The sequence below is a fragment of the Artibeus jamaicensis genome, unplaced genomic scaffold (assembly GCF_021234435.1).
Source record: "Artibeus jamaicensis isolate MK-2021 breed Jamaican fruit bat unplaced genomic scaffold, CSHL_Jam_final contig_1998, whole genome shotgun sequence".
Classification (NCBI taxonomy): domain Eukaryota; kingdom Metazoa; phylum Chordata; class Mammalia; order Chiroptera; family Phyllostomidae; genus Artibeus; species Artibeus jamaicensis.
Genome location: NW_026521407.1, coordinates 1,749,067 through 1,763,207, shown reverse-complemented (window position 1 = coordinate 1,763,207; position 14,141 = coordinate 1,749,067). Strand labels below are relative to the sequence as shown.

At 62.5% G+C, this 14,141-nt stretch overlaps 1 protein-coding gene across 4 annotated transcripts; it reads left to right on the top strand.

The window, feature by feature from the left end:
- On the top strand, positions 1–13,547 carry OSBPL7 (oxysterol binding protein like 7). 4 transcript variants are annotated; one of them, XM_037149981.2, is made up of 23 exons: positions 1–125; positions 1,469–1,623; positions 1,722–1,844; positions 2,028–2,081; positions 2,638–2,751; positions 3,082–3,177; positions 3,290–3,407; positions 4,055–4,158; positions 4,504–4,596; positions 4,680–4,812; positions 4,887–4,981; positions 5,116–5,211; positions 5,864–5,998; positions 6,556–6,652; positions 7,258–7,505; positions 7,709–7,846; positions 10,261–10,324; positions 10,450–10,528; positions 11,456–11,600; positions 11,708–11,852; positions 11,938–12,064; positions 12,270–12,392; positions 12,553–13,547. In XM_037149981.2, exons 2-23 carry the CDS (start codon positions 1,549–1,551, stop codon positions 12,659–12,661), a joined length of 2,511 nt encoding a protein of 836 aa, XP_037005876.1. In that variant the 5' UTR covers positions 1–125; positions 1,469–1,548; the 3' UTR covers positions 12,662–13,547. The 4 variants fall into 4 exon arrangements, with proteins under 4 accessions (XP_037005876.1, XP_037005878.2, XP_037005874.1 ...); XM_037149983.2 differs by having other exon boundaries at positions 5,861–5,998; positions 11,982–12,064; XM_037149979.2 differs by having other exon boundaries at positions 5,861–5,998.
- The last annotated feature ends 594 nt before the right edge of the window (positions 13,548–14,141 follow it).

The following is a 14,141-nucleotide window of genomic DNA, read 5'->3' as shown; positions in this document are numbered from 1 at the left end:
TGGTTCCTGCAGCAGCTGCTGCCGCTGCTCAGCTCAGTGAGGAGGGAGCAGGCGACTCAGAGACGGTGACTCAGAGGCAGAGTGGCCGTGTGGGTCAAGGAGCACTGGTGTCAATGGACCCTGGGGTAAGGGGCCACGCTGACGTTCCCCCAGAGGGCTTCCTGCCACTTGAAACTGTGGGGTCTGATCCTCCGGAGAAGAGGGCGGGAATGGAGGTGGAGACGGCACCAGCCTGGCTTATGTGGACCCCACACCCTCTAGTGACAGAGCCTCCCCTCCAGCTGCAAGTGGTGAGAGGCCAGGACCCCCCAGGGCCAGGAAGCGGGCACAGGCATGCCCACGCACCGGGAGAGATTGGGAACTTTCAACGGCTGAATGCAGGAGTTTCCCCCCCGGGGTCAGCCTCTAGTAGCATGGGCCCCCCTCTCCTCACCTCCCGGCCACCCCTGCTCCACGGTGTCCCTGTTCCCTCTGGCCTCAACTCTTCAGGTGCTTACAGGCTCCATCAGAAGATCTGAGGCTGTTTCCCCAGCCTCAGGCCAACCTCGCCCCTCCAGGCCCCTCCCTCCTCATCCCCACCCCCCCAACACACACAGGCGCACACACACACACAGAGCCTCATGCATTATTGATCTCCCGGTGGAGCCAGAATGGCCAGGGCCAGTGCCAAGGGCGCCTGTGGGCACTGCTGCAGGACCTGTGCAGACCTCGGCATGCTCTCGGCCACCTCTCCTCCTCCCTGCCTTCCCCACTGTCTCCTTCGGCTCAGTCCCCTGCTCTGTGTGGATGGCTGGTACTTCTCAGGAGCCCCAAGGACTGGGACCATAGAAAGGGAACGGCGAGGCTTCGGGAGAGGCTGAGGGTCCAAGGTGGGCGTCCTAGGGGGCTGTTTGGCGGGAGGAGGCACACGGAGCAACGAGGGCTGTCTCAGGCCTCAGTTTCCCCATGCAGTAGATGACAGCCCAAGAACCAGAGGATATGGGGGTCCACTGGTGGGGTTGGGGGGTTCTGCAAGGGGTTCATGTTATGGCAGAAGAGTCTCCAAGCCATGAGTGGCGGTGCAGGGTCTCGAAGGAAGAGGAGCTGGACTGAGGTCTTGCTTGCCTAGTCTCTGAATTCCTCTGGCCCTTTTCTTCACTCCCCTGCCTCCCCTCTGGTCACCCCAGGGAATCCTCCAGGGAAAACACCGAGTGTTTTCTGGAGCCCAGGAATGTGTGCTCAGGGTGGGGCTGGGTGAACTTCTCGTGGTTTTCTGGCGGCACCGGCCCGCCTCTCTGCAAACGAGCACACACAGCGGCTGCAGGAGGGTGGAGACAGGGAGGCCCACCCAAGGCGGGGCAGGGCCAGACGCAGGACAGGTGAGCGGAAGATGTGTTAGTGAACTCTCATCTCAGAGGTGCGGGAGAGATTGGAGGTGGGGCAGGCGACAGCGGGGTCTGTGCTAATGAGGTCTCTCTCTTGCTTCAAGGACCTCCTCAGGACAAGGTGACACCCTCCGCTTTCCACCCTGCTCTGAGTCCTCAGCAGGGAGTGGCCGCTCCCTTCTCCATGGACTTCCAAGAGAGGGGCCCTCCGCTGCCGTCTGAGAGCACTCTGTCTGCCAAGCCTGGCGGTGCTCAGCAGGTCTGAGAATGGGGAGCAGGCAGTGGGTGGGATTCATTTGGCTCAATGGGGCCTCACCAGCTACAACCCCTGCCCCCCAACTCTGTCCTGGACCGCAGGCCTCTGAGCTGTGGGAGGTGGTGGAGCCTAGGGGCCAGCGAGGTGCGGAGGGTACCATGCCCGAGAGGCAGGAAGGCCACCTACTCAAGAAGAGGAAGTGGCCTCTGAAGGGCTGGCACAAGGTAGGCTGGGCAGGGCAGAGGGCAGGGCCAGGTGCAGGGCAGGATGGGATGTGCTGGGGCTGCTGGGTAGAGCTGGGGGGTGTGTGTCGAAAAGGAGAAGAACAGTCCGTGTGTACGGTGCTCTCTCCCCACACCCTCTTCTCCTGCTCATCTCGGTCCTGCTCCCCCTGGGCAACGTCACAGAGGTACTTTGTACTTGAGGACGGGATCCTTCGCTACGCTACTACTCGGCAAGATGTGAGTCAGTGCCCGGTGGGGGTTGCGGGAAAGGTCTGGCCCCAAATGCCCTGGGCAGGCAGGGGCCTCTGGAGTCCCCCAGATCCTGGCCTGAATCCCAGTGCGCCACTCCTGGGGGTGGGGTCTTGAGCAAGCGTCTTCCCTGGGCCTCAGCTCCCTCATCTCTAAAATGGGGACAGTGCAGTCACCTATTTGTAGGGTCATCGCCGGCTTGGTGAGGGCCCCCAGGACAGTGCCGGGCACAAAGTGCCTAAGACAGGGAAGCTTCGTCATCCTCCGCCTCGTCCCATTCGTGTGCTGGGAATAAGGACCCGAAGGCCTAGAACCCAGGCTCTTCCTTCCTCAGCCCGCAGACCCCTGAGGGTAGGGGTGGATTTCCCTGCTCTGTGGCTCCCTTGAGCTTAGAATATGGCTCCTGAGTTTTATACACAGGTGGACGACAGAGAGGTCCCTGTTAGTTCTGTGACTCAGGCCTGAGGGTGAACCTGTGACAGGGACACGATGGCTCTGTGGCCCAGAGGTCTAACACCAGCCCTGCCCCCCACCCCCACCCCAGATCACCAAGGGGAAGCTCCATGGCTCCATCGATGTCCGACTGTCTGTCATGTCCATCAACAGAAAGGCCCAGCGCATTGACCTTGACACCGAAGACAACATCTACCACCTCAAGGTGACATCCCCGGGAGCCAGTTGGTGGTTTGGGGCCCATGGGAGAGGGGGACAGGGACTGAGGGTCTGTCCCTGAGTTTGACAGGAAGGGAGCTTCCCTCAGGTCCAATGGCCAACAGCAAACCACCCCTGCTGGTGGTCAGGTGGACACACACAGAACCAAGGGCTCAGACACCTGGGGAGGCTGGGCCCCACCTCCCTGCAGGGGGCCTTCTGGCAGCAGGACACTGAGGGAGGCAGCCTGCCTGCTGGGGGCCAGGGCCCCGGCCTCTTGGCCCCGGAAAGGAGCCCTCCTTCCATGTGTTCGTTGCCCTCACCAACACTCCTGCAGATCAAGTCCCAGGACCTGTTCCAGAGCTGGGTGGCCCAGCTTCGCGCCCATCGCCTGGCCCCGCGCCTGGACGTGCCCGGCAACACTCACCGGAAGGTCAGATGGGCCCTGGGGCAGGACACGTGGGGATTCAAACTCGGCGGCCTCAGGGCACAGGGAGACCCAGTGAGGCGGGCGCCATCCTTCCTGACCCTTGACCACCGCACAGGTTCCCGGAGCCCAGCTTCCCACTGCGGTTAGTGCCTCAGCGCTACCTGGAGTTGGACCTCGGGAGAAGGTGTCTTCCTGGCTGCGGGGCAGCGATGGCCTAGACCGCTGCTCGCACGGTGAGGGGCTGCTGGCGGTGTGCCCTGGCCAGTAGGGCCCGCACTGTCAGGTTTAGAGGTCGTCTGCAGCCAAAGAAAGAGAACTTGTTAAGATGTTACCTCCATCCCTGCCTCAGAGAGCCGCAGTCTGATGGGGGAGACGGTCTCTGTGGCCCAGCTGATTGGGCCCCTCGGGGCCCTGTCCTGGGAGCCCCAGTCTTACAGAGGGGGCGGGGTTTGTGCCCTGGGCATGTGAACAAACAGGCCAGGCCTCATGGAGAACGAGCTCCAGATGCCCATCCAGGGAGGGATAGTGCCTGGGAAGAGTGCTCTGGAATTGGGTTCCTGGAGTCGGGGCTGTGATCCTGGCCCAGGAGAGGGGAGGGCACACCCCCAAGGATGAAGGAGCAGGGCCATAGAGGTAACTCGTGGTGTGGGAACCATGGAGACCAGGGTGCCGGCCTCCCGGGACACCAGTGCCGGGCCAGACCAAGGGTGGGACCTGGGATCCGGGAACAGCTTTGGGCTCACGATTGGGGGAGAGGGAGACAGTGTCAGGGTTTCCCTGGCTGCTGGGTGTCATCTTTGGAGGGAGAAGGAGAGCTGGGGGACAGACTTCTGGTGCCCGGCCAGGGCGGGGAGCGCCGCCTCACTCGCCCCTCCCACAGAGCTCTCTGAGTGTCAGGGGAAGCTCCAGGAGCTGCACAGGCTGCTCCAGAGCCTGGAGTCGCTGCACCGGATCCCCTCGGCCCCGGTGATCCCCACGCACCAGGTGAGGCCCCGGGATCCTGCCCAGGGGTGCCGCTCCTGCCTGCCACCTTCCTCCCATCCCTTCCCTGGGACAGTCCCCAGCCCCACATATGTCACCACTGTTTCCAGGAGTGGCACACGTCTGCCTAGTCGCCCCTCCTCCTATGTCCAGAGTGCCTCCAGGTTGTGTCTCTGTCCCTTTGGAGGGACCCCTTCCTCCTGTCTGCCAGGGTACCAGTCTTCTTCCTTTAAGATGTCCCTCGTCTCTATGCTGTCTCCCATGGTCTTCTGCCTCTTTCCCCACTTCGGGGGTCGCTGTCCCTTTTCTCCGCCCTGAGAGTGAAACTCTCCTCATCTCACTTGCCAGGCCTCAGTGACGACCGAGAGACCCAAGAAGGGGAAACGGACCAGCCGCATGTGGTGCACACAGAGTTTCGCCAAGGATGACACCATCGGACGGGTGAGGTGGCGTGTAGACCCCCGTCCCTGGGGAGGGACGCTCTGAAGGGGGCTGCCCCTTCAACCTCTTTCCTTCACCCACAGGTTGGTCGTCTCCATGGCTCTGTTCCTAACCTGTCTCGGTACCTGGAGTCCCGGGACCACTCAGGACCCCGGGGGCTGCCACCCCCAGACTATGCCCACCTGCAGCGCAATTTCTGGGCCCTGGCCCAAAAGGGTGAGTGGGAGCAGGAGGGCGGCGCTGAACAGGCGGGGAGGCGGGGGGTCTGATACCTGCCCCTGCCCTTGCAGTGCACAGCTCGCTCAGCAGCGTCCTGGCTGCCCTCACCGCCGAACGGGACCAACTGAGGGACCTGCACCAGGGTTCTGAGCTGTCCAGGACGGGGGTGAGGCTTGGGGACAGGGTGGCTGGCCCGCCGCAGGCCTGGGGTGATGGCAGATGGGGGCCGGGAAGGGGACGTAGCAGGGCAGGGAGGGTTTCAGCCTGCTGGTGGCCTGTCCCCTCACCCTTCCCCTGCAGGTCTCCGAGGCCTCAGCTGGCCCAAGGCGCCTCCACTCGCTGTCCGTCTCCTCGGACACCACGGCTGACTCCTTCAGCTCCCTGAACCCTGAGGAGGTAGGAGCCCGGATGGGTTGCGGGGCCATTTCCTCCTGGGCCTCTGTCCTGGCGAGAGTGGAGGCGTGGGTGGTTTTCAGACCCTGGATAGCCCAGAAACCCTGCTCCGACTTCTTCCATGTAACATCGGCAGTGGCCACGTTACTTCACAGTAAGGCTCTCATTGGGTTCAGAGGCCTTCGAGGCAGTGTTTCCTGCCCTCAAGTTCACAGATGAGAAAACTGAGACTCAGAGAGTCCCCTGGTCAGGCCCAGGCCCTCCCACTGGGGACCAGCAGTGTCGGGACCTGGGGGTTCCCAGCGAAGTCTCCGGGGCCCTACTCCGTGGAGCCAACTTTGTGGCCCTGAGCCTCAGGGTCCTCAGCTGCGAAGTGGGGGTCATAAGTGCACCTATCTCATGGGGTGTCAGGGTGGATTGAATTTAACACCCACAGAGGGCTCGGAGCCGGGCTCGGAGTCAGCACCCAGGAAGTGTGAGCTGTTACTGTGGAACCCGGGTCTCCTTACCCCCTGGCTGTGGGTCCCCTGCCCGACAGGTTTCACACTCTGTCCTGCTTAGGCCTCCCTCTGCAGGGGGCTGCCAGGCAGGGGGAGCCCGGCCTGGCTCCGGGCTCGGCGTCCTCGGCCTGACGTCCGTTCTGCTTCTGCAGCAGGAAGCTCTGTACATGAAGGGGCAAGAGCTGACCCCCCAGCTGTCTCAGAGCAGCGTCCTGTCCCTCGCGGATTCCCACACAGAGTTCTTTGACGCCTGTGAGGTTCTTCTCTCCGCCAGCTCTTCTGAGAATGAGGTGAGGGGGGCGGGCAGCCGGCAGTAAGAGGAGGGGACCCTGCGAATATCAGGGTGGGGTTTAGAGAGACTGGAATCTATGGATTCCCGAATCCTTTCTCACCGCCTCCGCCGCGCTCTCTGGGAACATGTCCAACAGGCTGGATCTGAGTGGCCCTGGTCACAAATCTCTGCTTTGTCCCTGTTGGCCATAAAGCCTCAGCTCCCCACCCCCCTGCCATTTTCCTGTAACCCCATTTCAGACCCAGTTCTCCCTTGACCCCTACCCTCTGAATCTTAGTAATCCCCTTAGTAATGGCCTTCCCTGTGTGTCTCCAAAGTCCCCGAGCTCCAACCCCACCCACCTGTCCCAGTCAAAGAGCCAGGCCCTCTCTCTCCAAAGTGGCAGGTGATGCAGGCCCTTCCGGGGCAGTATCTTAGGGCTCAGACCTCCCCAAATATATTCTCTTCCCCTTCCCACCAAAGGGCTAGCTGGGCAGAGTCCTGCCAGGCCCTGGGCACTGCCCAGCTGCCCGGGGGAGGCCCAATCTGCCCGGCCTGTCATCTGTCCCGGCCCAGGGCTCAGAGGAGGAGGAGGAGTCGTGCACCAGTGAAATCACCACCAGCCTGTCCGAGGAGGTGCTGGACCTCAGGGGAACTGAGCGCTGTCAGAAAGGTGCCAGCCGGGTGTTTGGGCAGGGGAGGGGGCAGGGCTGGAGGTGGGTGGGAAAATGCTGGTGTCCGTAGCCCAGGCCCCTTGGGAAGGCAAGCCCTTGTGGTGACTGAGGGCTTTGGGTGCTGCCTCCAGAGGTGACCCCAGGAGGCGAGGAAGGCTAAGCTGTAAGCTGTGGAATGTTCCAGGTGGGACGGGCTCCAGCCTAGGGCCAGCCTCCTTTCCAGTCCTCTGAAAAGGGTCGGATGGGGCCTGAGAGACGGGGAGGAGGAAGAGATCCCTCCCTGCCACTCTGCAGCAGTGTCGCTTTGGAGGTCTCATGTCACTCGTAGAGCCTGTCTCCTCATCTAGAAAATGGGCTGAGTGATCTGCACCCCGACACCAGTTTCTGTTTGTGGAAGGGACAGGAGGCAAGGGCGGGGACTCAGAAAGGGCTCCTAGGGTACAGGGTTTCCCGCTGCCCACCTAAATCTCCAGGGAGCTGGTCAGGAATTAGATCCCCCGCCGCCTTGCCCCATAGTGACTGGGACTTGGGGTGGGAGGCAGCCCAGCCTGTGGGCCTGTGGCACCGGGATGACAGAGAGTGATGCGGCTGCGGGGGGCTGCAGGGGTGTGTGTTGCAGGCAGAGCCGCAGGCCCACCCCGTCGCCGCTGCCTGCCAGCGGCCAGTGGGCCCGGGGCCGACGTGAGCCTGTGGAACATACTCCGTAACAACATCGGCAAGGACCTGTCCAAGGTGTCGATGCCCGTGCAGCTCAATGAGCCGCTCAACACTCTGCAGCGGCTGTGCGAGGAGCTGGAGTACAGCAGCCTGCTGGACCAGGCCAGCCGCATCCACGACCCCTGCGAGCGCATGGTACTGCCTCCCACCCGCCCTCTGCCCACGCAGGCTGCCTCTTCCGACTGCGGGGGGGCTGCCTCCCAGAAAGCCCTGGCCGGGCCCTTACCTCTCTGCCCAAGCTCCAGCCCAGGGCCCCAGTCCTTGCTTGTAGTGGGGGATGTCTCCTTCCCGGGTCCCCACCACCCCCAGTGGCTTTCTCCCCGGCCCCGCCCCCGCAGGTGTACGTCGCAGCCTTTGCCGTCTCTGCCTATTCCTCCACGTACCACCGAGCAGGCTGCAAGCCCTTCAACCCGGTCCTGGGGGAGACCTATGAGTGTGAGCGGCCTGACCGAGGCTTCCGCTTCATCAGTGAGCAGGTGTGGGCCCCGGAAGAAGGGGGCTGGTCTCAGGGGCTGCTGGGCGGGCTCTAGAGGGGCCAGGGCATGGGAGACCGCACGGGGCAGTTGGCTCGGTGTCAGGCCCTGGGCCACATGCTGGAGGTTCGGAGGGCTCTGCTCGAAGGAGCTTCCCAATTTGTGGGCAGTGGGACTTGAAACAAGGGGTTACTGTGCCATGTCCTGGAGTTGGGATCCTGGAAGCTCGTAGGAAGGAGGTTAAGCAGCTTCCCTGGGAAGGCACTAGGGGGTGATCTTGAGCTACTTCTTGAAGGGTGAATTGGAGCTTCCCAGGAGCACAAGGGGTAGGTAGAATGGGATATTCCAGACAGTGTGAAGGAACGGATGGAGCAGCTGGGACGGCGTTAGGGACACGGGCGGGGATGAGGCTGGGCCAGGCCCTGAGGGGCCCTGCAGGTGGTACAGGTAAGGCGGGCAGCTTTGTTTTCAAGTCATAAAGGCATTGGAGGGTTGTAAGTGGTGGAGTGACATGCTCAGAGTTGCCCTCTACAAGGAACACTCGGGCAGCGGTGTGCGGTCACAGAAGACCATTAGGAGGCCCTTTCAGTCCCTTCTCTAAGAGCTGGTGAGGACCTGCACTTAGGCTGTGGAGGCTGGATGGGGTGGACGGGGGATTCAAGAGCTATTTGTGTATTGCCCTTGGCACGACTCAGTGAGTGGTCAGCGGAATGTTCTTACAAGTAAGGAGTGGGGAGGTGGCTGCTCAGAGGGGGACAGTCTGGGTGGCCTGGAATTCCAGGGTTGGGGGGTGTGGGCGGTGCCAGCTAGCAAGGTGGGGCATCCGGGAGGAAGGTAACTGAGTTGGGGAGACTCCTGGCCCAGTGAGCTCTGGGGCACGTGGGTGTGGGGCGCCCGAGAAAGCACTCGCAGGGGGCCCACGGATGGGGGGTCACCACTCGGATGGGGAGCAGAGTCCCCGGCTGCTCCCAGAGGGGGTGGGCGTGTGGGCAGGAAGGCGGAGGAGCTCTGGAGTGAGGGGAGGCAGGGTGGACAGCCCGCGGGACTTCGGGGGTGGCACTCGCTTCCTGATGACGGAGACTTCAGGCAAAGGCTGGGGGCCACGGCTGGATTACGGTGCGTGTAAATTGGAAGTAAAAAAAACAAAAAGAGAGAGAGAATGAAAGAAATGCAGGATATTTCCCAAAAAATTTTACCATGAGGGAAAAAAGGAGGGAAAGAGGGTGGCAGCCAGAGGGGTAGACGAAAGGTCGAGGCTGTTTTTTGTTTGCTTAGATTTTAAATGTTTTTGAAAATAGGATGACGAGTTCATAGCCTGCTGGCGAGCCCAGCAGAGAATGACCCCCCAGGGGATGGCCGCTGCCAGTGTGTGCTTCATGCACACAAGCAAACACGTGTGCGCCTGGAAAGGCTCGCTGTCTGTTTAAGGTGGAGGAAACAGGAGACTTGTCTGCTCAGAGAGACAGGTCCGTAGAAGGAAGGACTGCAGTGCAGAGGGAGGCGTGGCGGGAGCAGCGAGAGGCCTGCAGGAAGGGGTGGGAGGCATCGTGGAGGAGGCGGAGGAGGCGAGGGGCCCTGGGCTGGCGGGTCAGGGCGGGAGCCTGTAAACAGTGGGAGGAGTTGCCAGCTCTGCTCATGGGGGGATGAGTGTGATTTGAAGGGGATGGCTTGGGTGTTGGCCCTCGGAGGATTCTGGGGGACGTGAGGCCCCCAGTGTAGACACGGTGTCGAAGGAGAACTTTCTTGGCATGTGCTCCATCGGGGTTGCACAGCAGAGTGGGGGTCTCCTGAGAGCAGGGACGGGGGGCAGCACAGAGGAGCCCAGTGCTGGGAGCTGTGGCCAGTGGTGGCAGCGGGCTGTCAGGGGTGCTGGGTGGGAAGGCGGCGAAGCCCCGGCTGACAGGCCATGACACAGCCGGGAGTCTTGGCAGGAGCCCCAGGTGGCAAGGAATGGGCATAGAGGCCAGGTAGGCAGGCTGTGCGATACAGGAGTTCAAGGTTCCACAGGGGGAGCCGTTCCCAGGAGCACAAGGTCAGGGTTTTCCAAGAGTGTAGTGTGGAGGCAGCTTTGGGGAAAAGAAGGTGAGGGAAGAGGGTCCTCACGGGAGGGTGGGCTTTCAGGCCAGGCACGGTGGAGTCCCCACCTGTCACTGCTAGAGAGCTTCATGGGCTTGAGCAGGGGCTCTGGGGGGTGCCAGAGACAGGGGTGGTAAGGACGGCTCCGGAGGGGAGTGAGTGAGTGAGAAGGGAGAATGTAGGCACCTCATGCACCAGGAGAAAATGATGAGATTTGGGTGGTGGCCAAGGGAGAGGAGACCTGGAACTACCTGATCTCTGGTTTTCGGGAGAACTGGGGGTGGGGTAAGGGCTTTGGGGGCCTCGAGGGCAGCCTCAAGAGGATGTCCTTGCTTACCAAGGTCTCCCACCACCCCCCAATCTCGGCGTGCCACGCGGAGTCTGAGAACTTCGTTTTCTGGCAAGGTGAGCAGGGGGCCTGGTGGGGGGGAGGCCTGTGGGGGGACCTGAGGGTGAAGGGCAGATGGGGCGGGGCCGGCCACTCTCTGTCTTATCGCTGCTGTCCCTCTCCCTGCCCCACCCAACTCCAGACATGAAGTGGAAGAACAAGTTCTGGGGGAAATCTCTGGAGATCGTACCTGTAGGGACAGTGAACGTCAGCCTGCCCAGGTGAGTGCCAGGCCCAGGCCACAGGCCGTGGTCTGCCGGGCTGGGACCTGGAGGGACAGGACAGGACAGAAAGGCCTGGCCTGACGCTGCTGGGGGCGGGGCAGTGTCTGTGCACTTTGCTTCTAGTTTGTGCCAATTTCCAGTAGAGAAAGGTGACGCATCTAACTCGGTAGGGCTGGGAGGGCTCCTCAAGGTCATCGATGCAGTGGCTCTCACACGGTTTTGACCATGACTTCCAGTGAGGGATGTATCTCAGACTCCAAGCCAGCGTGTGCGCACGCCCGTTCCCACACAGGCACACGTGCACTCACACCGAAACCTGAGCTGATCTCCGAGCGGGTCACCAAGTCACATCTGAGACACCCTCATCCAGGTCATTTTGTAGGTGGGGACCGCAGCCAGAGAAGAGGGGCTTGCCCAGCGAGGCCCAGGAGTTAGCCAGAGGCCAGTGCGGGGGCAGCGGGGGCGAGCCCAGGCATGGGGGTCGGAGGTCCTCGCTGGGAGGCCTGGTTCGGCCACTTGGCAGTTGTGCAAGTGGCAGAAGGACTTGATGCCTCAGAGCCTCGAGTTCGCTCTGAAACAAGACTAGGAGGGACGCTGATGGGTGAGAGGTAACCAGGGCCGTAGAACGGAGCCATCACTGTCCCTGGCACCCAAGGGCACCGCCCCTGCCCGTGTTTTTCTCCCCGTGGCTCAGGCCCTCGGGGGCCTTATGAGTGAGTGGGGATGTGTCCCTGGGTATTTTCGGGGAGGCTGCTCTGCTTTATAACACGCCGCCCTTCGGGGCAGAGCCAGAGTCAGGGCTCCGGGCTTCTTCTGCAGACCCGTGTGACCTGCTTCAAGAGACCCAGGGCTCCCGGCTCAGGGCGGCTCTTATTTCCCAGGGCTGGCCAGCTGCCCCCCACCCCATCCCGTGCTCTCTCTCAGGTTTGGGGACCACTTCGAGTGGAACAAGGTGACATCCTGCATCCACAACATCCTGAGTGGCCAGCGTTGGATCGAGCACTACGGGGAGGTCCTCATCCGCAACACGAAGGACAGCTCCTGCCACTGCAAGATCACCTTCTGCAAGGTGGGCACCGCCTCCGCCTCCAGCCCTGCCTGGCCTGGCCCGCAGCTCCCGCTGGGGGAGGGGGAGAGGCCAGCTCCCTGAGCCACTGGTCCCTGCCCCCACCCCAGGCCAAGTACTGGAGCTCCAGCATTCATGAGGTGCAGGGCGCTGTGTTCAGCCGGAGTGGCCGTGTCCTCCACCGACTCTTTGGGAAGTGGAATGAGGGGCTGTTCCGGGGGCCCCTGCCTGGTGGTCAGTGCATCTGGAAACCCAGTAAGTGGGGTGATTGGGGAGGGCTGGGCAGGGCCAGGGCAGTGATGGCCCAGTCCGTCTGCCCCAGCCCCTGCCTTTCCCCCAGACTCAATGCCCCCAGACCACGAGCGAAACTTCGGCTTCACTCAGTTTGCCTTGGAGCTGAACGAGCTGACGGCGGAGCTGAAACGGTCCCTGCCTTCCACGGACACACGGCTCCGGCCGGACCAGAGGTCAGTGCCGGCCAGGCACCGCCCTGGAACCGCAGGCTCCTCCCGCCCCCAAGTGGGTTCCAAGTAGGGTCGGGGCTTTGTCCTTCCTTCCCTCACTTGCCTCAGGGAGATGGGGCCTGTCTGGGGGCTGAGCTGGGCAGGAGACAGGCCTGGGCTTGGGGACCACTGAGAGGAGCATTCCGCTGATGGCAGTCTGGATGCTCAGGTACCTGGAGGAGGGCAACATCCAGGCCGCGGAGGCCCAGAAGAGAAGGATCGAGCAGCTCCAGCGAGACAGGCGCAGAGTGATGGAGGAGAACAACATCGTCCACCAGGCTCGCTTCTTCAGGTCCTCTCTGCCCCCCTGCTGGGTCTCTGCCAAGGACGCGCCCCTCCCCTTCCCTCCGGCCTCTTCCTGCTTTGAGTGGGTCTGGCATTGGGAGGCAAGGTCTCCAACTGGCCCCAGTTCTGATGTTCACTGTCCTCATCCCGTGGCTCTCTTCCCGCAGGCGGCAGACAGATGGCAGTGGGAAGGAGTGGTGGGTGACTAACAACACGTACTGGCAGCTGCGGGCCGAGCCCGGCTACGGGAACCTGGATGGAGCCGTGCTGTGGTAGCCCCGGCCCCAGGGGCAGGAGGCTCTGGCTCCTCCCTCCTGCCTCCACCCGCACCACGGACACTTGGGCAAAGCCAGGCTCCCCGCTCACTGTGCTGGAGACCAGAGGGCCAGCCCTGCTCTAGCCCTGTCCCCTCTGCTGGCCAGAGGGGCTGCATCTCAGCCCATCGCCCACCCCATATTCCGGGTGAGAAGCGGGATTCGTGCTCCCCCAGTCTTGTTGCCCCCATAACCGGCATGTAAGACCCTTCTTGCTCCGTCACACCTTTTCTTCCCTGTTGGGGTACCTGGGGGAGACTCCAGGCTCTCGAGGATCTGCTCCCCATTTCAGTGCCTTCCTAGGACACTGGCTGCTCCCCAGGCTTCCTGTGTGGTGCGGTTGGGGTGAGTGAAGGAGCGTAGGCAGCCTTTGCTCCCGCCCCGTCCCTCCTGGGCCCCTGTCCGGCATCTCCCCGAGCCCTGGCCCAGCGGGGCTCCCCTCTCAGTCTCTGGCGACCTCTCCCATCCTTCTGAATGCCTTTCTCCCAAACTGTGCGACCCCTGCGGCTTCCAGCTCCTTCAGCCCAGGCCCCAGTGGTTTCCTCCAGGGCCCCTCAGAGCAAATGAGGCCTCTCTGAGAGGCAAGGCGGGGCACCTGGCCTCTGACCGCCCCCCCCCCCCCGGGAGTGAGTGAGCGCCCTGCAAGTGCCAGTCTGTGAGGAGGAGTGAGTGTGTGCGTGTGCCTGTGCCCTGCTTGCAGGCGAGCAGGGCCCCTCCTGTAGCCCGGACCTGGGTGTCCGCCACTGCTGCTGCTCACGTTCACAGTCTGCCTCCGACAAGGTGAACTGCTGATGCCCCAGGCTCCAATAAAGACTGTCCGGACCCTTGGCCTGTGGCCGTTCGTTGAACACAGTGCGTTCAAGCTCAGCCAAGGCCTACTGCTCTCCACTCGCCGTGTCTCTCCCTCAAACCTCACATCCTGCCCACATCCCTCAAGTGTCCTTCAGCTCTGGCCCTTCCGGGCCTCGGCTGGGCCCCATGAACCCTTACCTAGGTTATTGCTGTAGCCTCGGAGCCCCCAGTTACGTCCAGGGCAATGCTGGCTTTCAGGGTGAGATTTTAAGAGAAAAACGGTACCTTGTACCTGCTTTGGACACACCCATTGCTTGTAAGTACCTAGAGAAAAATGCAAACTCTTCCACCCGTCAGAACACTGCGTGGTCCCTCTCACTCTTCGGCATAGAGTGCTGACCGCACACCCAGTGTCCGCAGTCAGGTCTGGGCCCCCACCTGCCACGTCCCCCGCCCCCCCCCCGCCCCAGATTAGTGAGCGGTCAAGGAAGGGTGGGAGGGAGGAGGAAACTTGAAGGGGCCCGAGAAGAGGGCCAGCTGCACGCAGTTTCTCCCCCTCCCCCACCACCAAGGCTGAGCCCGGCTGTGGAGTCAAAACTGCCTTCAGACCCTTCCTTCCCTGCCTGGCTGCTCACGCAGCTTAGAGGGGC